Below are 23,829 nucleotides of genomic sequence, written 5' to 3'. Positions count from 1 at the left end.
CTACGGATGCGCTAAATCGGCCAAGTTCTCAGCCAAGTGCTGCTCGAGAGCTTTCAATCTCGTAGCACATTCTAGAGCAGCGATACCAGGAGTGGCATCATTTGCTCCGAAGTCTCTCGATGCGAACTACTGCTCCCACTTTAAATGCCTCAGATTGTTGGCAAACTATTTCTATTCCAGCCCATTCGGATCGAGGTCCACATTCATGCACTTGAGCAGTCCGCGTTTCTTCTCCTTTCGATTCGCAAAATTCCTTTATTTCCTTCGACTTTCTTTGAAATGGTCAATTTATGCCGCAGTGGCTGGTGGTATCGAATTAAGCTATCCCAGCAACAGTTTACTTCTGGAGGGAATTTGCACACTCGGGCCTTTCAATTAGTGGCCACTGTGGAAGTTGGGCCGGATTCCAAGGCCCATCCATCGTTGTCACTGGCCTCTATCGATGATGATAAAGCAAAATGCAATACTTACAGCCGATTGCCATTGACAGTGGCACGCGAAAGCCCCTACGATGGCGCTAAAAGTGCAATCGGAGTAGTATCGCGCGCAGCGTACATTGCATTATGCTGTCGTCCGCATGTTTCGCGATGGCGTTGCAGCGCGTGTCGGTTATCTAGCGCTGGATCCCGCAACCCAGGAAAGTGAAACTCAACTACCGGGCTGGGTTTGCCGGTCTGGCTTTCGGCGTGAAGAAGCATATCGCATTCCCGAACGCGCAACTGCCGGATTTAGCATGCATCGGTTAATGCTAAAAATCGCTTGCCAGCGCTTCGGTGCTGGAAGGCCGACGGGACACGCGGCGGGTGCGGCGGGAGTGTCACATGAATGGGTTCATAAATCAAATCGCCAGTAGACTGTGCAATTCCCCGCGTGTCGCCGCACTGCGGCGATGAAGTCCGTTAAAGGAAGTTTAGTCGAGGGCTGCCTTGCATCCAATCGGGGATTTTGGATGATTGCAAATCAGAGGATAAAGTTTCAATTCATTGTCTTTGCCATCCCAAGCAATACACTACTTGCGGCCTGTAGAACCCAAAGTTGCCCACCACGCCTTTGCTAATTCTGTAGCAAATGGTTTGTTTGTCTGTGCAGCGCATTGCAAATTGCGCCAACAGCAGGTTTTGGTAGTGTTATTTCTAAATAGTAAATAAAAAATGCGCGAGCTGCTCACTGCTGCGCGAGCATTCGGTGCAGGTGGGCGTCATAAATTGGTTTCACGTGCTCGCTCCGTGGAGAGAAGAGAACATGCTTTCAGAAATATAAACAAGTGCACTTAAGCCCACGGAGTGTTTCAGCACCAAGCGCCACCGAAGGTGTTCGACTGGCCATGCCGCGGTCCGTGTCGTATTGAAGCGAATGCAACATTATAGATCGCGGCCCGTCGCAATCGGTAGGTCGAGAAATGCCCTTGCCGGTGGCGTTGGGTGCAGCTGCTGGGTGGCTGGCCCGGGTGTGCACACCTTTTTCTGCACGAGACCCTCGAGGGCTGCGTCCCTGGTTTGGGCAATCACAGCACAGCGGGAAGCTCAAATCGATCCACAGAAGCCCACGAACTCAGTCGCCAGAGAATGACCGAAAGACACTGGCCCAATTTTCTGTGGTGGTGTGTAGGCGCGCCCAGCTTGTGGCCGATGATGGTCGGGGGTTGGCTACGAAAGATATTATCGAATTGAATTTACAGATCGTTGAGATCGATTGCTTACACGACGCAGCATTGCTTTGTTTATGCGTTACGAGCCATAATTTGGTCAATCCAATGAGCGAACATAATCAATTTGTCTCAGAGGGCAAATCGAAAGCATTAATGATTCTTTATGAAACGGCATAACGATTCCAGTAAAAATGCTGTACGTTCCCACGTATTTCGACAGAAACCAATATCAGTTTAGTTTGCATAATTGTCAGAGATTAGAAAGAAACTTATTCAATGCTTTTATCGCGTCCGGCCACATTTGTGAATCATTAGCATTAGGTCGTAGAATAAAACAGTAGCTCACAGCGCTGTGCTTTGAGCTCAATCGATCGCACGCTCCATTTGTGAAAGGAGGAAAACGCCGGACAAGGTCGTTTGCCAGTATTTTCAACCCACACGGTGAGCTTCAAAAACAAACCTTCGCCCTGTCGAAAGACTACAATGCGTATCAAGCGGGGAACCCGGCCCGGCGGGGGGTTCGAAAACAGGTAGAAGCGTCATCCGTGCCGTCGGTAAATTTGTGTACCAGTCATTCAGCCGTGCCCTCGTGGCCATCGATTGGCGGAGCTATGGGAATTAATGGGCGAACGGATTATTAATCGATTTCCACCTTCTCACCTCACCAGCGCCGCACCAGGTCGCTCGGCAATTGGTGTGATAGATTCGTTCTGCCCCGGAATGGTGGTTGTGGTGTTGAAGAAGTTAATTAAGGAGCCTGCCGCGTCTAATTCGGTGACGCGTCTATCTACAGCCGTTTCCGTTTGACCACTTGCGAACCAGCGATGCATGTGGTTGCGATAGTGTTGGTGTACGCCGTGCCGGGCCGTCGTGAATGTTCCTTCCGTTCATCGCTGCCACACGAAGAAGGAAAGCTGATGTCCTTCGTCCATCGAGGCCGGTTTTTTTTGGGACCCATCCGTCGGCTGGCCATACGCGGTGGCGTCTGCTGAACGCATGTGGAGGTGTTTGATAAATTTGATTCTCCTTTTGGACTTTTGTTTCCGTCGCCGCGACTTCTCGCCATAGTGCACTAAAATCGATGTTTATAGAAGTTCAGGGTTAACACTTGGTTCAGCTGACCAAAGGTGCATTCGTCGACAAAGCTAGTGCCGGCCGTAGGATGCAAACTGTCGGGAAGAGAAGGCAGGAGGCAGCAGCACCTGCGGCAAAGTGGCGTATTGTGATGCTGATATGTGGCGCACTGGGCACTTTATTTACCGCCCTACAGCTCCATTGTGATTGTAATGGATAAATGCCATGTAACAAATAATTACAAACCCCCCGTTTTACTATGGTGGCCTTAATTTATTGCTCCAAACAACGCGAAAGTGTAAAAGTGTTGGTAATACCCAGGGCACGGCAGTGAAACAACCTCGTTACATCCCGTGGCCAACATCGCGATAACTGTCTGTTGACACATTGGACCTACAGCTGGGCAGCAAACGGTGCCCTCGGCTGATCCAGGAAGGAGTGCGGCGGTATTGCATATGTGCCGGGAGGAAATGTAGATCGGCGTTGCCCGGGTTTCCCTTTTCGCGTGAAGAAATGTCCCTTGTGTTACGTAACAATGACTTAGCGACAAGCTTCTTAGTGCACGCCCTGGGTGCTTAGGGTCGCCCAAGCCACTTTGTGCCATGTAACCTCGCTGGGAAGAGAAACCAATCATTGCTTTAGGAAACAATTACGGAAGCAGCAATAATACGTGGGTCAACCGTTTGATGCACCGCAAGGGAAATGCTGCCCGTTTAGATCGTTTTACTTGAGACTTTGCTGGTTTGATTTGTTTGACATTTTTCCCGACCCGTTGTTGTCAATATTTTTGTTTGATTTGACAAATTATCCATCCATGACAATTATTCATGATGCGATGGATAGTCATTAGCGTTCGCGGACGGATAACTTCTTGGCAAGTTTAAATGCGAGTTGTGTACCATGTGCACCAATCAATCTTTCTACGACGCGACTCGAATGAGGCTAATTGGTATACAATCGAATATTATCGACGCTGCGCTTCCACCGTGTGGTAGTGTCCTTCGTGTTTACTCTTTAGGCTTCTCCCCTAGAATGCTGCATAAGCGACGATTGATGCCGGAGTTCAAGCGGCAATCGGAAGGCCGCTACCAGTGTTCAAGGTGCGAGCTTTTAAAACATTATCAATCACATCCAGCTGAACTGGTTTAGACATCTTGGTGACGTGCGCGACAGCAGTAACAACCCGCCCCATGGATAGGCAGCAAACACACCGAAGCTTTGCTCAGCCGTTCGCGATCTCCAGCCCAATGACATAAAAAAGTCATAAATATTCAATCAGATCTTGAGGCAAAGGTGTCAGTTTGTTAAATGGCCCCCTGTCGTTGGGGCGAAAGCAAATCGGAAGCCCATTTTTGGGATCTGTGTAAAGATAAAGCAGCTCTTGTTTTGCTGTACCAAAGAAGTCAGTCAAATGTCCAGTAGTCCGGTCGGGGTCTGTCGGTAGCTCGTGTGTGAAATGGGTTAACCTTGCTTAATGGTCGAACTTTATCATCGCAAGATTTATTGTGTCATAAACATTCTTCTCGAAGGTGTGTACAGTGTCTTAGTCATATTGGGCCAGCCAAAATTGGAACGCTCAACGGATCATGAAAATGATACAACATGCTCAAGTTGTCAAATTAGCATCTCTGCATTTCATTTCTTTCGGAGCGAATCAAAATTTCATTATAACGATGTTTAGTGCGCTAACGCGCGAAATGGCTGCTTAATTTTTGCCATAATTAACCATCGTTTCATTGTCCGAATGCTTCGGTGTGGCTTATTGGGCTGCCGAGGATGGCCGAAACCATTAAACCGGGCGTACGTACGCATTTTTACAAATTGAGCGATTAATATTTCATAATTTTGATCCTTCTTCTTCCGCGAAAAGCATAGGAAGAGCATTGGAAAAATGCATTTCGCGATTTTTTGCTCTGCTTCCCGCGCTTGTTGGTTGGATGTGCTGACACAGACACTCCCCCCACAGCTCGTTGCTGCTTACGTTTTGCTGTTGTGCGAATTTGTTTCAATTATTTTTGATGCGTTTTAAAGCCCCCATCTGGCAGATGGCTAATTTATTCGCTCATTGCAGGGCCTGAGCTTTATGAGTCCCGATAATGTTAGGCCGATAAAACGTTATTTTGAGATGCTTTTTGTTTTCACGGTACGTGAAACTTCGAAAAATATCGACATGTGTAAATGGCAAAAGGGGCTTTTTACTCTAACATTATGGATCAAAACATTGAGGAACCAAATTTCAATCCTGTCATAACTTGTCTTTCGTGAACCTCTTTCGTGGGGGTAGCAACTCTACGTAACAAAGTGAGGAAAAGATTGAAAAGGAAGAACCACTTTTACAGCAATAAAAACTTGTCACTTTTGGTTTATAGTAGCGACACAGATCCGTGTTGGTGCCAGAGAGCCCTCTGCAGTAGGAGGTGTCCGGTGCATCGTGTGAGTAGCACCTCTGCAACGCAGCATGCACTTCTTGGTAGCGGAGGAAGGCATAGACCTTCGATAGTTGATGTTCTTGACCGTTCCAAATACGGTCTTAACTTTATATCCTATGCTCTCGGCTTTTTTTTCTCACTTGTACCAGTTTTGCGCAACTTGGGGCAAAACTGAACGAGGTAGAGAAGAAATGATTTGTTTTTATGAACCAACCTGAATTTTTACCATCTATAATGTACCTACTCAGTGACTCCGGTCCGCCGTACGCCATCTGAAGAGTTTCCCGTTGGCCATTTCCGCTCCTGCCGTTATTTATGTCTCACTTCGCGGAAGAAGTTTTGCAACGAGTCAATTAAAGGTAGGCACGCATCCCCTGGGCAAATGTCACACGCCAATGCAATTGATATTTTCCGAACCGAAAACCGGCAGACGTCGGTACGGCCTCCCACCTCATTTGGAACATCAAAAGCGTTTTCCATCGCATTACCTAGTGCCCCCCCGAGGTGATGCTATCGCGGAAGAAAGTTTGCCAAGTGCGCGCCCTGCCTACGCAAAGCTCCTCTGTGGCAGCTCTCCGGAGAGTGGTGATGAATTGCGTTCACCGTCTTTCCTGCCTGCGCAAGGCGAAATTATCAATCATCCTGCGGTGGCGGTGAGATTTATATTTTCCCTCATTAAAGTAGGAAATCTGCCCCACGATGGATGGCTTTGTCGATGGAGACATTTGCACTGCGTGTGATGTGCAGCGGAGCAGATGCCCGAAGGGCTCTATATTGAAAATAGGTTCAACTGCATCCTCGTTGTATTAATTTATTTTACGAGCGTCGGCACGGCTCGCAATTTCACGTGTCGGGGTGTCGATCGTCTTGGCGCCGTCTCCCGGGTCGGTACGTTTGTTCTCTTGTTCACGGCATCTTCTGCGCCGGCAACTAATGGCCTGCGTTGCCGTACTGTGTGGTGCCGATGGTACGCCGGTTACCTTTCCCATTCCGGCCAACCTACGGTGCAGCCACTAATTAGAGGTGTAAATATTTATCATCATAATTTAGCAGTAACTCAGCGTTAATGGCAGCCGAGTGCACGCGCGCTCACGGTACTGCAGTGTCTAAGATGCAATTGCATCGATCATGAGAGGTTGTGTTGGCTGTGGATCGAGAGATAAGTCTGTGACTGACGGAGGAGGGAAGGTGTCGAGTGCGCGTTTAACTATGATTAATTTGCATCCACTGAACAACGAGGGCCGATTGAAGAAAGTTCTTTGATAGAGGTGTCTTGAACCAACGCTCCTCGTGAAGATCGAAAGGTTGAAGTTGATGTTTTAATTTAAGCTGTCATTTGCTGGATGACATAATGTAAAGGCCTCGCATGTAGTATTCTTGCTTGAAACAACAAAGTTTCCTCACCACCAGAGGTTTTAGAGGATCTGTTATAAAGGAACGAACCAACACTAGAAATGACTAATGTGGGGGTTTTCTTCATTTTTTATGCTAATGTCAAATTATGGCACTAATGAACGAAAATGGCTCATCGCACATTGGCTTTGAGCTTAATTATAATTGATAAGCATTTGATTTTGCTCTAGCGGTTCTGTTCTGTGAAGGATCACATAAGGAATATCATCCATTAGACACGACCAAAAGAACAGCTGGCCGGCTGGCTAACCACGAATTTAGTCGGTCGGTTTTCCTGCCAAAAGCTTAATTTGGCAAAAGATCGCTTTATAAAGCCATTAGTCTCATTAAGGCAGCGGGGCACGCGTGGGCCTAACGGGCTCCGTAAATTGCGGGCACGCGATTAATGGCGATCGCAGGCTGTACCATACCGGAGACCCGGTCCGACCGAGACGACCGAAAAGCGGAGAAGTGCGAACGAATGGTGGAAGATGTAGAGCGAAAGCTGCGATCGATGCTGCTGGACCTTCATGTTCCGTATGTGGTACCAACTCTGCTCGCGGGAAGGCGACCGGCCATAAGTCGGTCAGGTCGATCGTGATCGAGACTGACGGGTCGGTGTTCGCTGCTGATCGTCGTCTTCGTCGCCGCGCGCCGCGATCACCTGACAGGACCGAAAATCTAGTCGACCTTCGCCAAGTACGCAGAGCGGCGTAGGCTATGATCATCAGGCCCCCCCGGAGCGTGCGAGATGTCGGCCAGTAGAGCACAGCGATCGGCCAACGATCGATCGTGTACCGAACGCGGCTTGAAACTTTCGCCTTTCTTTGGTACACCTTCAGTGCATACTCTGGAGCTCGTTCGTCGCTGTTTAACCTTGATTTAGCAGGAACTCGGGCCACTCGCTGTAAATAAACAACCACCGAGTGGCTAATTGATGTTCGTTAGTGGGGATCGTGCATTGGCATTGGCATTGGCATTGGAATTGAGTGGTGCACAGGAAGGAAGACGGAAGAAAACGACATGACCTTTCGCCTGGTTGGTTGGTGAGAGCTGCGATGTTGAGGGTCTGAAACCTGAATTTTTACCGATCCAACAATGATTCTCGGTCGGTTCGGACTGTTGTTACATCTTGTAAAACATCCGGGAGGAAATGTCCGAAAACAAACACAGATTGGGAAGAGTGATGATTATGATCGCCCGAGAACAATCCACCCGGTTCCGGGTTGTGGTTGGGTTGGGCGCAGAAATTATCCCATCATAATTTGTAAGTCCCGTACGTCGGTTCATGTCCGTGGCACCGGTTCGTAAATCGGGCACACGCAACCGAGGCAACGAGGAACCGTAACGAGGTTTAATTTCGCCCCCGGCCGTTGAAGACAATCGCGGGTCGTGTGGGTTTACCGAAATGAATTCGCCATTAGTGATCGCAGGGCGTGTGATTATTTGATTGCTTCTGTTTTTTGTTTGCTTCAAATGTACTGTTACTTTATGCTGCTTGGAGTAGAACATTGGCTTCGGTGTGATGCTGTTTTCGTGCCGAATTCATTACAAGTGCAACATGTTTTATCCGTTTTTGACAAGTCCTCCGTGCTTGGACACAAAAGAAAAACATGTCGTCCAGTTGTGCCAAAAATGCTGTACTGCTGCTGATAAGTAGCGCGTCCTTCTCAGTTCTGCAGTCAGTGCCCCAGAGGTTCATGAACGCGAAACGCGCACGGTATGGTGCCACGATAAAGAAGTTCCCGGTTCGCGGTTATAAGCCTGCCGTGTGTGAGTTTTATGGACGGATAAAACTAGCCACTCCGACGGTAGTAGCGCCGGAGAACGTCGTACAGGCCGCGGTTCCTTTTTCCTTAGTTCCGAGCCAACGACCGATGCTTTCGGTGGTCGTGAGCAGCGAGGAATAAGAAAAAAAGGCCAACGTTCTCCTCGAATTTCGGAAGGGGGGCAGCAGATAGCCATCGGTCAACCGAATCTGCGGTCTCACGAGGCGCTAGTTCTAGTTGAGCCTCCCGAGCGACCTGTCCATTAATTGACCGACCAGCCTGGCAGTGTTACTTCTAGTGGTTGTGGTTTGTTTTGTGATCGTTTTTAATCAAAGCATGAGCAGTGGATGGTGTAGTGACTGCGAAACCCAAACCCAAGTTAACCACAGCGGTATCGTCAGTGTTTGATGATGGAAAAAATTCTGCGCTATCGCATAAAGGTGAGCGGGGGGGCGCTTCACGAATTTAATGTAAATATTTACAACGTGGGAGCAGAGAGTCCCGTTTTAGCCGCGCAACAATCCGGTGCGTGCATTCCAGAACTGAAGAAATAGTTCGCATGCGCCAGCTTTTCGACCGTCCGTCCCACACAAATCTTTTTGCGTTCGCTCGTGGGGTTCTGGCGCCATCACGAACCATTGCGCACACGCGTTTATGATAGGTGCCGGTGTTCCTGGTGTACACATTCGAGTGCTCCGTGTCCGCCCCGTGATGGGTTCAGGTTTTCCGCATCGCTTAATGAAATGCACAGCATTTTTCACTGCTCAGCGGCTGGAGGGACCGGCAAATTCCATCCGAACGACCCGGCGACTCCCTGTGGATAGGAAGTGAAAATTTATTCAGCATTGTGAGGTGTGCGCTTCGAACGAGAAAACATTCTTTTCGGCCGTCGCTCGATTCGGCTCGATCGAGATCGAGAAAGCCCCACCCAGAGCCACCCCGAGCTTCTTGCTCGATATTAATGTGGGCCAGATCTTGCCTGCGTGCCTTAAGCCGATTTGTTGGAGGGATTGGGTTGATTCAAGGTTTTCCCAACAACGAACGCCCCATAACAATAGTTGACGCGCGCGTGTGGTGTGTACCGAGGGGGGGCTGGCGCATGAAATGGGGTCAGCAAATTCTTCTTGGGCCGCGGCCCAAGGAAAGGCGAAAGGCTGAACATAATTGAGGAGAAATTTTGCAGCCCGGCCCGGCCCGGCGTGAACTTATTCAACTGTTTTTTTTCCGGCCTCTAATCTGCCTGCAACATTAGTGCGTCGCGTGTGTTGTGTAACTTTGCGCTGCGCCGCGTGGTTTAAGATAGTTTCGCGCCTGCGCTCGCTCTCGCCGGCCCATGTGGGTCTTCACCGTGGCACCATAACGACACGACGGCGGGGTATCTTCACTCCTCCGAGGGGCGCTCCGATTGATTGGTACTTTCTTCCCAAACTCTCCACTCTCGGCGCTCGGCTGATCGGTTGGATAAGACACCCGAATGATTGACTGTATTTTAGCGCACAACCTCGTTTTTCACCAACGTGCGCTGATTATGCCCCCTTCTTCGTGTGGCCGAGGTGGGTAATTGTCCATCGATTACTCTAACCCCGGCCGACCATCGATCGACCGCACCGTAGCATCTTCGTCCTGCTCACGGCTGTCTTGTCACGAATCCGGTCATTTGTGCGCCATTCGGTCACACGCGATTCGGTAAACAACAGCATCGGAAGCGCGCACACAACCTTAACGCGGCCAATTAGTTCGTAATGTACCGTAAGCTCTGCCGTCGAAGCAAGGTCCCGTGCCAGTGTCATGACCACACCTAGAAGTGATAGGAGGAAATCGATAGAGCCCCTCTAGGGTCAGCTGGTTAGGTCACCGCCTAAGGTGCCATCTCCCCGAACGCACCCGTTCGTGACCGTGTCCGCCGTAGCGTGCCGTACGCTACAAAATCGCGGGCGGCCTCCCGGGAAAAGACGCAGTAGAGAGCTGCGCGCACCCAAATTGAGGCCCCAAAGCCTCGGGCGGGCGGCTCTGCGTGTCAAGCTCGCCCCGTGTGCGCCACAAACAGACCAGAACCAACCGATCCGAGAGAACACCACCAAGAGAGCCGCTGCTGGTTCCGGAACGTGGCGCTGCCGGCGTTCTCTTTCCGCCTAGAAACACCAATTACAGGCCAAGTTCAACGACACTTTCGAATGTTTTCGAAATTTGCCGTTTTCTACGATTCTTGGCTGTGTGCGGCGGCCACGCACACGACCACCTCTCGGGGGGGAAGAGTAGTGAGCATAAGGAGAGAGAATCAAGAACTCGAAAGAAAGGCATTTTGCTAAGATAATAATTGCAACCTCGCTCATTGTTATGCTGCTTTTGGGATTACGGTACATTCAGCAGGTTGGAACGTAAACCGGGAACTGGAAACGGTGATTCAACGGTGGATATCCATGTCGCTGGAGAGGAAGTCAACTGAAAATGGCAGTCTGGTGCCGAAAAGCTGAGTTCACTTTAGGCCTTAGAAACGACAGGTATAGAACGGGGGTTAGTAAGGAACGCGTTATTTATAGAGAGTGTATATGTTTTGTGGCCGAGATGATGCACCGCGCAAGGTGCTCGATTCGCTATGTCGTCACAGCATTCGGTTCGGATGGGTCATGGATCGGCGAAGAATTTAGGTTAGCATCGCACTACTGCCGGCCCGCCCGCCTACCTTCGCCAGCGGGATGGCCGCTCTCTGGCCGCCGGCGCATATGTTCTTCATCATCCCCTAAGAACATCACTCATCCGGTTCCGTCGCGCGCGCGGCGCCGTTGTGGTTAACCGCAGCAGGAATGTGGCTCGTCCTAACCAGCGCAATGCAAACTAATGAAAATGACACAAATTAGAGATGATCGTTTGTCACTATTAATAAACAGCGGGCCGGCCGGCCGGCGTGCTTCCTTTTCGCCCGAGAAACGGTCGGACGGTCGGTCGGTGGTTTTGTGGTTCAACACCTTCGCGGAGTCCGTTCTTGGAGTCGAAGACGCCACCAACAATTCGGGGGCGACTCCCTTAGCTCCCCAGGCCCAGTGTTAATGAGCGAATAAATGACCGCACTCGTGTGGCCGTTTCCCAACGCAAAGAATCGATTTCTAACGAAAAGCACTTCAGATTTTGAGCTCTTCTCGTCGGCCATCCGGCCAGGAGGGGACCCTCTTGGAGCGGATTGAAATGTAATTCCCAAAATGTAGGTTATCTTCCTTCGGCCTCTTGACGTGGCCGCTTCGCTGCCGGTGACCCAAATGTGATGTTATTTTATTTAATGGATCTCACTTTTCTTGGCCGTCTTTTCAGCCGTCTCTGGAAACTCCTTCGGGCACTAGAATGCTGTTTTATACAGGGCATAGGTTGACCACTTTAATTTCCCGCACGCCGTGGGTGGTGTTTATTAATCGATATCCATTTCTCAGCCACCGTGCGGTGGTTTGTGACGAAATTCCGAAAAAAAGATCAGCTTTTTATGCTGCAATCCTCCGGTTGGCTACGCAATCGGTGGTGGCTAAGAACGGACATTAGTTCTCCGAGATTGGTAACAGTTGGTCGGTGTCATGGCCGATGTTGAAATTGATAGTGTTTTAAGTCACAAGCGCAGCACCGTTTCCCAATCCTTTGATCCCTGGGAAGCCGGTCAGTGTACCTTTTCGTAGGGCTCAATTTCGTGGGTTCAACAGTGTTACCTTTCGTTCAACATTTGCATTTTAACTACTTGCAATTGTTTTTTTCTGTGCCAAAGGTTAGCTCTGTCGTTAATTGCGCCACCACCCCTCAATGCCAACGGCATTAAGAGCATTAAGCTTTTCTCCATTGTCGACACTGGTCCGAAGGTTGTATGTTGCCGCTGCTGACGAGAGGATGTGTGAGGAGCCACGCTGCGTCACCGCCAAAAAGGCGGGCCCAATAAGGGTATCGCCCGCCTTGCATTTGTGGCCCACTGTGTGTGGCCAGGGCCAAGGAAAAGCGGCTCATCAACGACACATCTCGTGATGGGGGTCGACTCACTTTTGGGCGGTCCTCTGAGCCACTAAATCAGCGATGCAGAAACTCGGCTCTCATCACAACTCAATCTGCCGTCTCGCTTACACGTCGAAGTGATCTTTATTTGGGCATTTTAACCAAAAATTTAGCCACAGTGGTTCGGTTAACGGGGTGTCGCGATCCAATTCTTCGTCACCTCCTCTGCGCAAAGTGTTGGGTCACGACTCCCGACGTCGATTCTTAGCACCCAATCATTATCTTAATCACACACCCATCAACGGCGGGCGAACCAAAGCGGGACGGCAGCAACGCAGGGTGGACCCCAGACTCTCTAGGAGCTGTCGTCGGGCTTGTTCAGCGCGCGATGAAGTTGCGCAAATCGGCGTTGAAAAGTGGACGAAATAGAAACCGTAACGAGATCGCCTTTGGCTGGTCGAGTTATGTGGGGCACCCCACAGAGCGCGCCGAGCAGGATTCTCGCCAGAGTGGCGGCGTCGCAGTCAAAACAAAGTCCGCTCACCAAAACTCCTCAACGCAGTCCCATTTTGGGTGGATCGTCACCGGCGATCGTCGGAGCGCGGTGCTGGCTTAGGGGACATGTTCTTTGCGGTGCAGACACCTCATTTTGACGCGTTTTCGTCGGTTTCGGGGAGTATTCTCTAGGGACGGCCGCTACGCCGCGGGACGTGAGTCAACGTTCACCCTTCTGTCATTGGATCAAGTTTCCGCTTCCTTCGTGGTGACGGTTGTTGAGCCAACGGCTCCTATTTTTGGGACCGACCGCTGATGCTGGTCAGCTTCTGGCCCCGGTCAATCGATGGGAGGTCACGTTGCTGTTAGGAAGATGCATTGGAAGTGCATTTATACGGGCTGATGTTGATACGCGAGATGAGATTTAGCCAATCCTTTCCGTAAGCGATCCGACACGGTTCCCTGTCACATATGGGGTCTAGCGGTTGCAATATTGCATTTTTGCGCTGGCAAGCTTCCCACAGTTTATGGGGGCTGTCTAATGTGCGTAGAGTTTCGACGCTTCTTTCGAGTGATTCCTCAAGTAAAAGTGCAACTGCAGTTTATGCATTCGATTGCTAAAGATTGTGGGCAACACCAGGATTTGCCGACTCGGTGAATAAAATACGAGGCGTGTGCAATGTCTGTGCGTCTGTTTCAGCATTTTACTCGTAGCTTATCGACTGTTTATTTATTTTTTAAACCTTAGCTGGGCTCGCTGGGGCCAGGTGTTGAAATACGACCATCTTCATCGGGGCCCCAGCGACTACCAGTTTGGCACGGCGTGCTGTATGACCATGGCGTTCCCTTTTTTTCCTCTTCACCGTATTTGAAACCGCGAATTGTTTAAGCGATACTTCACACCACACACGCGAACCAGACGCGTTTACTTTTTGCGGGCCCACCGATTTGCTTATCGCAAAAGTGTTGCAACATGACACTCTGTTACTTACTGGTACTTATTGCTTTTTGTTTGCCGAGAAAAGCCTTTTTGCTGTTCGTTTTTGCGACGCCTCGTTAGAAGTTGGCAAATGTTAACACCTTTTTAAATTCGTGTTACATTCGATAAGCTCAAAGATACGACCTTCGAATGCTTTTAGTTTTATGTCCGAGCGATATGTTAGTTTCGCAAAGTTTCCGCATCCGATTTAAATATTTGCTCGGGGCCGTACCTTGGGGGGGCTTGGGATTCGCCAAACGCATTTCTAATTACGGTCTGAAGTATTATTTCCGCATTGGCCCAGAATAACAAACCATTTTGGCCACGACCGGTTGGAGGGGCGCACGAACGCGATCGGCAACGATTCCCGCTCCCGTCGATGCTGCTTCCCGCGGCCGTTCATTATTTCGCGCCGGCGATCCGAATCCGGCGGCTCAGCCGGCACGCACTCTGGCCGCCGCACTCTGGGCCCTCTCTAGTGCTCTAGTGCTCGAAAGGCGCGATCTGCACGCCCCTCCGATGTGCTGATGCGTGGAGAAGAGCCCGCGCGCGATGATGATGGTGGCGAAAAATTTATTGCTAGGAAAGCTGCACTAAATCACTTTCGCGCGACTTGCCGCTGCGGCTCGTCGATCGAGAGAAACCTCCCGGTATTCCGGTTTGCTTTTACCAGTTGTGTTGTGTGGCCCCGCCACGGACTAACGGAAGTGTGCTGTGGGACCTGGAACCGTTGAGTGTTTGGTTTGGGAGTTCGCCAACAGCACCAGCGGCAGCGGCGGCGGCGGCGACGACGAGTCATCACATCCCACTGCCGAGAGCCGCAGTCCCGCAGGAGGTCTCTCGATGCAACCTGATTTAAGAGACGACGATTGGAAAAACAAAGACACCGTTTCGGACGCAAATCGCTGTTGCGAGCTGCCGGAAATTGGCCAGTTTTGTAAATATTTTACCAACAGAAATATGCGCTCAGAACATCGACGTGTGATAGATGGCCAGGGTGACCGGCCAACGGGATTTTAATAAACTATCAACCGATTTAATGATGTGCCTTGGGAGCTACGACGGATGCTTCTGATTCGTCACGTCGCACGACGCTGCACCGCAGATTGGTTTCTTCAGCAATCGAACGGACGGAGCTGGGACGGATGATCTCGGCACCATCTCACGTAGACACGACTGACACACAAATCGGCCGACGTGTTGAGCAATATCCCAATCCTTTTCCATCCAGTCGAAGAGTCAGCAACGGGAAAGCCGTCTAGTGATTACCACGTGAAAGCCACGCGCAAAAGTCACGCAAACCACAAAGCCGCCGTGTGCATTGTGTTCCTCTTGCGTTGCTGGGATTAATTATGCCGTGCGGGATTCGTCGGAAATTGTGAGAACTTAAATTTGCGAAAATGAATTGTTGCGCGGCCACGTGAAACCCGAGAGGAGATCGCGCACATTCCTGTGGTGCATAATTGAAATAATTTCATGTTTATGTTCCGTTCACTCTCCGGGACTCTCCTCCTTCTTCGGTCACAGACCGGTGCAATTATGCAACGTGGGGCCTTCTGCTTCTCAAAATCTGGGAAGCTCATCCGCCGGTGCCGGGCGCCGTCTTTACGGCCCTCGATAGAAATCAGCGAGACAATCGTAAAACGTTTGTCGCCATCGCGCACTGAGTCCCTTAGGGGGGGTTGTGTGCGCATTCATTAGGGGCCGGTGCGGGGCTACGATAAAAGATCAACTCTCCCAGACTCTCCCGATGATCACGGACCGTTTGGGCCGAGGAATCTTACCGGCGCGTCGTGGTCCCGGTCCGCCGTGGTGGTGGTTGGCAAAAAGGTGACAAATTACTTTATCTGGCGACATTCCGCCTGACGTCGACGACCGGCAGACCGGTCTGTGCAGGGCGAAAGGCGTCGATGATCTTCAAGAATGGAATTCCTCGAAGCGCTGGCCATTGCGTCCTGCCGACAGCGCGCGCAGCCAGCTGCAGGAGACGAACTAATTAATTTGAGCTAATTTAAATTGAGGAAATTTTAAAATAACTCCGTCTAGAGAGAGAGAGAGAGAGACGGAAGGGGAGTGTCTGCACTTTCGGGCAGCTGACGCGGCCTCCGCGGGGCTACCTAGTTTGGCGGAAATATTTTAATTTGTTGCAATTAATCATTATCGATCATTATGCCGTGGGGGTGACAGAAGAAGCGGATGCCTCTTGGGGCGTCGGAATCTTTTGATGGACAGTGTCGCGTTATGACAGGGCCGTCGAGTCGCAGACTGGACGACGGCTGGTGGGGGGTCCATTCATCATCCTCTTGGAAGGGCACCACTCCATCCCAGAGTGACCGCTCCAAAATGTCAGACATTTGAACTGGGAACTAGGTCTTTTAAGGAGTTGTTGTACACATTTACAGCACACCAAATCCGTTGCATCCGGTTTTACGATCAATTCTTCACTGCAAAACCTTGTCTTCGGTTCGGGGTCACTGGATGACCAGAGCCACGCGCCTCAACGGCACCCCCTTAGCGCACCCAGGAGCCAAGGCTTGTTTGCTTGCTATGCTCGTTAACGGGGGCCGAGTGTGATTTGTCCGATTTTCTGCGCATCAGACCGCCCGTTTCGATTCGGTCCCAAAATGGCCTACCCACGGCGTGGACTCCCTGGCTTTCTGACACATTGGCTCGCGTTGCGCTCATTAAATGCAAATTTGTTGCAGTCCTCGTCGTCGTCGTCGTCGTGCACCGGATGGGGTCCACCGAGACAAGAAAGACGAGATTTTCGTCGAGCCGCGCATCTAACGCAAGTAGAACAAAACGCACGCGCGCCACGGTCCACCGTAAACCCGGTTCGCGTTGAGGTGAAGGTCCTCTCCACGTCCACGTTCCGGTTACGCAATCGATCTACTGGCCGCCCTGTTTCCCGTCGCTAAGCGGGAAAAAGTGCAAGTATTTCGGCGGTTCTTTTTGTCCCCGGGGGCGGCCACCTAGTTAAGCATCTTGGCGACGTGACATTTGCGGCGTCACGCGCGTTTACGATTTCACGCGCACCGTTTTTATCCGATGATGGTGGCGGCGGTGGCGTCCGATCCGAAGTTGTTTTAATTGTAACACAATCTGCGGGTCCCAAAGGCGCCATTAATCTCACTCACCCGGTTCACTGTTTTTTTTTCGTCCACAGGAATGCCAGAGCCTGATCGAGGAGAACCGTCGCCTGGTGAACATTGCCACGGTGGCCGGAGGCAGCGGTGGCGCCATCTACGCCCTCGGCGGCATGCTGAACGGTGGGAGCGGGGCCGCTGGTTCCGGAAGTCTGTCCACGCTGGGCATGGGCGTGCCGAACGGTGGCAGCTACGCTAGCGTCGAGTCTGTGATCCTGCAAACGCAAGTCGAAACGCTTCAGTGGCAACTGAAACAGGTACGGAACCCCCCAAAAAGGGGTGAAATTAGCTTTAGCGGGCTATAATGTTTAATTCCTTTCCCGAGGGCAACAAGCGTAAATGAGCCACCCCGGCCAGGTATCGAAGCGCCCGTTCTCGTTTATTGATTTTTAAAGTACATTAATTCCGAGCCTCGAGTGCCGTGCGGGCCTGTTGCAGAGCGCACGCTTCGACATTAACAAAGTATAACAATAATGCGCATTGGTCACACCGCGGACATATTATAGCATCGCGTCTCCAAACCCACCCGCGGGCGGCATTGCGTAATTTGCGCGGTGCTCGGGGTGACCCAACACAAAAATACGCCAACACACCGGCGCCACACACCGGCGGGGACAGAAAATGGCCGAACTCTCCTATCTCCTTGCGTGCGGCCCGTTATTTAAGGGGACTTAATTAAAACTCCGTGGTGCCCCGCTCGGAAAAGGGCGAAACGAAGAGATTCGCGTCCAGTGACACGCCGAATTCGCTCAATTGTTTGCCGGGGCCCTTTGCTCCAGTGCGCCAATGGCCCCCCCACCCGGCTCCATTATTTAACCGCGCGGTGACATTTGTCGAAACAAACGGGCCACCGGGTTAGGGCTCGGAACGGGCAGAGGCCCCCGGCCTGGTTCTACGGTTGGCTGACCATCTCGGTCAGCAGCAGCCACTGCGGCAAGTGACATTAGCCGGTCCGGTTGCTGCCCACCACCCGGGTCTCGGGTTCTGCATCGGGTCGGACGGGGGGCCCAGATTTATTCATTAGCCTTTAAGCCCTCTCAGAGCCCCCGTTCACTGCAGCGTGGCACGAGGCTACTCTTCGAGGCTCATCTGGCCAGTGGTTAAACGACGCGGTGCTGCAACGAGGCTGCACCGTGGGACGAGTCATTAAATCAAAGGTCCAACGTCGATCCCTGCCCGACGATAACCGACTGCACCGGGATTTACCGACTTTACCTGAAAGGGTGGCAAGAATTAGGACCACAAGAAATCATCGGCCTCGGAATTGGCGAATGGAATGTGGTCCGTCGTTCGTTCAGTGCGAATTCCTGAGCACCCCCCGTCAGTCGGAACAGATGGTTTTCCACACTTTGGCAGGTCGGAGTGTCATGGAGAGTGTCTGTCGGTCGTTGTTCCGGCAGCCGGCGAAGCGTAGCACGCGCGTTGAAACATCAACCTGCCGTGGCCGCCAGTTTCGTGTCACGCTCACGGCGCGATGATCACGGCGACACTGGCGGCGTAGGTATTTGCTCCCGATTCGCTGCTCCATTTATGCTTAATTACTGATCGGTGGCGACGTTCGGGCTTGCGGTGACCGCCTCCTCGTCGTCGGCATGTCGAAACGAACTGATGAAAAGATATTTTGGAACCTGCGGGCGCTCTGGGCCGTGACGCGCGTCCTTTACGCGGAACTGCATCCCTCTGGACGTGGCCGGTGGGCGCGCGGTAATGACTTTCAAGTCGTCCACCTTCCAGAAATCGGTGGAGCCGCCTGGGCAGATGGCACCGATCACCAGCGCGCGCCCCATTCTGACGAGAACCAGGCGCTATGGCGTGTGAGTTCAAAAATATCCATTTTGTGGTAATTATTTTCTGTGATTCATTGGCGCCCGCCGAGAGTGTTTTCTTGCGGACGGACATCACCTTCGTTAGGTCGGACGCAGATCTTCAGGAACGCGATCATGAGCTTGGAATTGTTTTCCATTCCCAACCAATCTAATGGCCGTTTCAGTGCTCGTGCAGAAAGTGTTGCGTGAAAATCCAAATGTTTTTACAAAACTCAACTTGAAAGGACTCTTGGGGCTCGATTGAACCGGGGGGCATCGGCCATTCGCTTTGATGCGCAGATTGCTGTTCGGTTTATTTTGAATGCGCAAAGAGAACCGAAAACACAAATATATTGTTTATTCTGTGTGTTTGGCTTCTCTCCCAACGAAAACGGCGGCGTGTTCGAGGGGAGCGAAAAAAGGGGGAGATATCATCTTCTTGCTGCGGGGCCGGGCCGGCCAACCCACAATGGGGGCATCCAAACATAATTCCGGTAGCAGCGCAGCAGTTGCCGCCGGCGTGTCGGCCTTTCCGGGTGAGTCCGAGCGGGTCATATTTATGATGCGAACGATGACGTTGTCACAGCGCGCGCGGCGGCCGCTGAGGTTGTTTGGATTTATGCTGCGTTTGATGCTCTCGGCTCCACGACAACCGTGGCGTGTTCCGATTGGATAGCGCGGCTGACAGAAAATTAAAATGTTAAAAAATGATGATTCTCACAGCCGTCGCCGCCACCGCCACCGCCACCGCCTCTGCGCGCTTCAAGGAATCACACAACGTCAGTGCGCAGACGACACGTGGGAAACGGCGGGTGTTTATTTAGAAACCCGACAGCGGCGGCGCATTCTGGGCGCGCTTTTTAACGTGCATTAGCCCCTCGGAATCGGTGTGTGCAGTCGACCACCGAAATGTGTCGCCATTGTAATGCACCGTGCTGCGTTTCGTATTCATAAATCTTCTGCGTAGCCCGACACGATTATCTACTTAGAAGACGTTTACATAACCCCAAAACAAGCCCCAAGCCCGCGTTAAGCCCCTCTCTCTGCCTTCTCTTTCGTGACAGGTCGACTCCAGCCGCCACATGTACCGGGCCGTGATGGAGGAAGTGGTCCGGTTTCTGGACCGCTGCTACCGTTCGCTGGACGCGCTGCAGACCGCGAGCGCCCAGATGGGCCGGTCGAAGAGTGTGCTGCAGGTGTCCGGGAAAAATCCGGGCAGCCAGCATCCGCAGCCGCCACAGCAACATCAGCACCAGCACCACCATCACCACGACTCGGACAGCAGCAGTGCGAGCAGTCCGCGGGCCCGGAGCAGCACCAACCTGATCGAGGCCCCAAAAGCGTACACCAAAGCGTCGGGCGGCGGCGGAGGAAAGAACGGCCGGCTGGAACAGCAGCAGCAGCAGCCTTCCTCGCTGTCCCTGGCCGGCACAGCGCTCCACGAGGATGATTGTGTCGTCCCGCCATCACCTGCCAGCTCCTACAGCACCTTCCGAGACTTTACTTGGTGAGTCCGATCCCGTGATCCCGATCACGGAGCAGCTTAAGCTCTAAGGCCCCCCAAAAACGCGCTACCCTTTGACACCGAGACGCAGAGATGGCCCTCCGATGGCCAATCAATTAGAACGAAAATAGGATCATTGTAAATTTGTCAATCTCTCACGACACGACGACAGGTTCTTAAGAGAGCCACGACGGAATGCACGCGCCGGCCGTCCCGTGTTAGGATGCCCCCTAACAACTCAATGCATAAATCGGGCGCTAATTTATTGGACATACACAGCAACGCACGTTAATGGCCTCCTGCTGTTCCTGCCGGCGACGACAGAGGAGCGTACAAATTCCTTGCGATCGGAGACTGTCACGAACGCCACCATTTCTTTTGTTGTCTGTGTGGAACAATCTCATTTTGTTTGGAATTCGGATTAACACTTGTTTTAAAAGCGTCCCCGAGGCAGTTTATGGGAACTGCGCGGGTTGATCGGTAGCCGACCCCCCATTTTGCTCAATTTCGCAAAAGATTTGGCCTCACACTCGTCGGACGCCACCGGAAACCGGCGGCAATCGATTAAACTTGCCACACGCCGCAGGCCGATCGATCACTGCGCCGGCGCATCGAATCCATCAAATCACGAACCGGCGGTGCATGTTCTCGATCCGCCCCGAAACGACGGAAGCAGCGTGCGCCGCCGAGGCTGGCGAAATTAAGCGTAAATTCTAACGCCGAGCCGGGTCTTGGGGTGAATAAATCACCCTGGTTTTTGCGCGCGCCATCTTCGCACACGACGATCGCGTTTGGCGATCGCGTGCAATATGCCCCCCACCCGGAGGTGGCCACCGGGGGTTTTTGGGGCGAGCTCAAGCCGATTTATCATCATCAGTCGTCGCGCCCGATTCGTTAGCGCACTTGGCGGGGGTCCCTAACGTGGGCCGGCCATCGCTAGTCCAAGGCTGGAAGGATGGCCCCAAGAATCGGAGTCTGTTTTAGAAATCGAAAGTTTCATCGACCCCCCACTCGCGGAGGCCGATCTTCGACATCGATCTTCGCACGTGCCACGTGAAATTCGCGCCACACTCTTGCGAGGAGTTTTTGTTTGGGGCCCGATTTTATTTCTCCACACACGCGGGTGATCGTGTTTGTTTTTGATCGCACGATCGCACCAACCACATTAAAATGAGATATGCGTCTCGAGATCGCCACCTCGCGCGGCCGCGATGCCACGTGTTTATGATTCCCCCGATCGGGGTGTTGTTGGTGATAAATTTCACTTGATCGCCAATAAAATCTTGCCCGCCGGAGATTGGGGAAGCGATCTTCAGACTCCAGACGGCGTTCGGTTGGGCGGAGAGCGTTTTGCAATCTTGCTGCGCGAGCCGCGAGATGAATGTGACTCGACGGACGGAGGAGCATAATTTTTCGGTTGTTTACAAACCACTGTCGCCGTGAGCGATGGTGGCCATCGCAGCATAACATGATCTTAAATCAAATAAGCGCTGATGTCGTCGGACGGTAGTGTAACGCATTATTTTATAAACCCCCACCGGAGTTTATCTGGCAAAATATGGGAGGCTTTCGAATTCAATAAACAATCCCCGTGTTTGACACACGCCGCAGGATAATTTGTGGTGCATCCCGCCTCCGTGATCGCGTTATTAACACTTTGGCGATTTAACGACACACGGCATTAGTTCGTTGGCCACTCTCTCTCGCTCACGGGGTGGACAAGCCGCTCGTCGCACATGACGGTAATTTATTTTTAACACCTTTTCGCGCTCCAATTGAGCTATCAGAGATCGTCCGGCCGCGATCGGGTTCCCAGCCAGCCGTAACCCGACCCGATCAATATTCCTTGCGCCCGCGGATCCGTGTCAGCGAATCGTCCGTTCCAATATAAATCAGTGTCCCTTTACGTGGCCGCATTCTAACTCGCTTCTCGCTTCACGTTTTTTCAGGCGACGCTCACCGAAACGAACCCAGACTCTGCCAATTTCCTGCAACGAAGTTGACCCGGAGAAGCTGGCCCAGGAGGCGTTCCGTTTGCTGCGGACGGTGCAGAATCTCCTGAACACGCAGGAACCGACGCTGGCCCAGTCGACGAACGCACTGGACAGCCTGATCTCGTCTACGGCCGCTTCCAGTTGCGGCGGCAGCAGCACCACCCTGACCGGGGTCGGTCTCTCGGCGTCGTCTTCCATCGGGGTCGGTGTCGGCGGCGGTGCCCTGGGCAGCAGCATGCCAACGCTCACCGGCAGCGGGAGCGGCGGCGGCAGTGGCACCGGTCCCGGAGCGGGCAGTGTCGGTGGATCCGTCGGCGGAGCCGGCACCAGCTCGGTCGGCGGCGGAGGAGGAATCACGAATGGCGGTGACGGCTCGGATGGCCGCAATCAGGGGACGGCGGCAGCGCTGATAATGGCCGGAGGACTCGTCAACACTCGCAGCACGGTCGGTTTCAGCCGCAAGCTGAACATGCGCGGCAGTCGACTTTCGGTGCGCAGCAGTACGGCCGATTCCGTGCACTCGACGTCGTCCTCGACGAAAACGGAAACGGACGAAGACAGCATGGCCGCGGATCGACCGTCGCCACCGTTACTTTTGTCGCACCATCCTCATCACCACCATCTGCTGGTGAATGGCCACGGTGGCACCGGAACGATGGTCAATGGCTCGACGGGCAACAACGGGGTTGCTGGCGGTGGCACGGGAGGAGGCAGCAGCAGCAGTAGCAGCAGTTGCAGCAGTACCTCCGGCACCGGGGGACACCACCATCATCACCATCATCACCACCACCACCGGTACAGTGCCAACATCGAGCGGATCAAGGAGATGATGATCTCGAGCTCGGCGGAGGACGAAAGCGGCTTCAGCTCAATGAACTCGTTCCAGGAGATTGGCCTGCCGCTCATCAACTCGACGATGCTCTCGTCAGTCGGTTCCGCGGACAGCACCAGCCACGGAGTCAGCAACGGATCGCTCGGAAGTGGTTCCTCCTCGGCCGAGCACGGACTGGGCACTGGTGGTGGTGGTGAGACAGGTGGCACCGCGGGTGGAACCTTCGATGATTCGTCGGAACTGCGGGAAAACACCACCGTCATTCCGATCGATGGCACTGCGACGGCGACGGCCATTGGTGGTGGTGCCAGCGGAAGTGCGAACCGGCTGGGAATCCCAGCGTCCCCGGCCAAAGTGGTGACGTCCGTGGTCACCTCCTCCTCTGCCACAGCCAGCGGTAGCCCTTCCAAGACGACGGCGGTGATCAACGGCAGTCCCGTCTCGTCCTCGGGGTCCCCGCTGCGGGCGACGCAATCTTCCAGCTACGAGCACCACACGCACTTTGTGAACCATCGCCGCTGGGACTCGGCCCCGGTGGTCCCGCCGAAGCTCAAGATCCACGCCAGCGAAACCGACACCGTGTCGCGGGTGCTCTGGGTGTAGCAGAGATAGAGGCGGCCCCCGCCAGCACCGCGCGAGGCCGCCGACCGTCGTCGCACCGGCTTTCTTGCATTTGTGTCCCACTGTATCTGTGCCCTGTAACTCTCGTTCCCGTCCCTCTGTCGTAGCCGTTGCTTTGTACATTTCGCACTCAATTTGACCCTTATTTTCCCCTTATTTTTATAAAGAGCAGAACAAC

At 52.7% G+C, this 23,829-nt stretch overlaps 1 protein-coding gene across 1 annotated transcript in view; it reads left to right on the top strand.

Moving 5' to 3' along the window:
• LOC131216485 (uncharacterized) overlaps positions 1-23,829 on the top strand; it is a 61,002-nt gene extending 37,173 nt beyond the window's left edge. The window contains exons 3-6 of the mRNA XM_058210992.1: positions 16,916-17,152; positions 19,765-20,207; positions 22,154-22,563; positions 22,621-23,829. Coding sequence (XP_058066975.1) covers positions 16,916-17,152; positions 19,765-20,207; positions 22,154-22,563; positions 22,621-23,633 — 2,103 coding nt within the window. The 3' untranslated portion in view covers positions 23,634-23,829. The remainder of the gene's footprint in view (positions 1-16,915; positions 17,153-19,764; positions 20,208-22,153; positions 22,564-22,620) is intronic.

The sequence above is a fragment of the Anopheles bellator genome, chromosome 1 (genome assembly GCF_943735745.2).
Source record: "Anopheles bellator chromosome 1, idAnoBellAS_SP24_06.2, whole genome shotgun sequence".
NCBI lineage: Eukaryota > Metazoa > Arthropoda > Insecta > Diptera > Culicidae > Anopheles > Anopheles bellator.
This window is presented reverse-complemented; position numbering and strand designations above follow the sequence as displayed.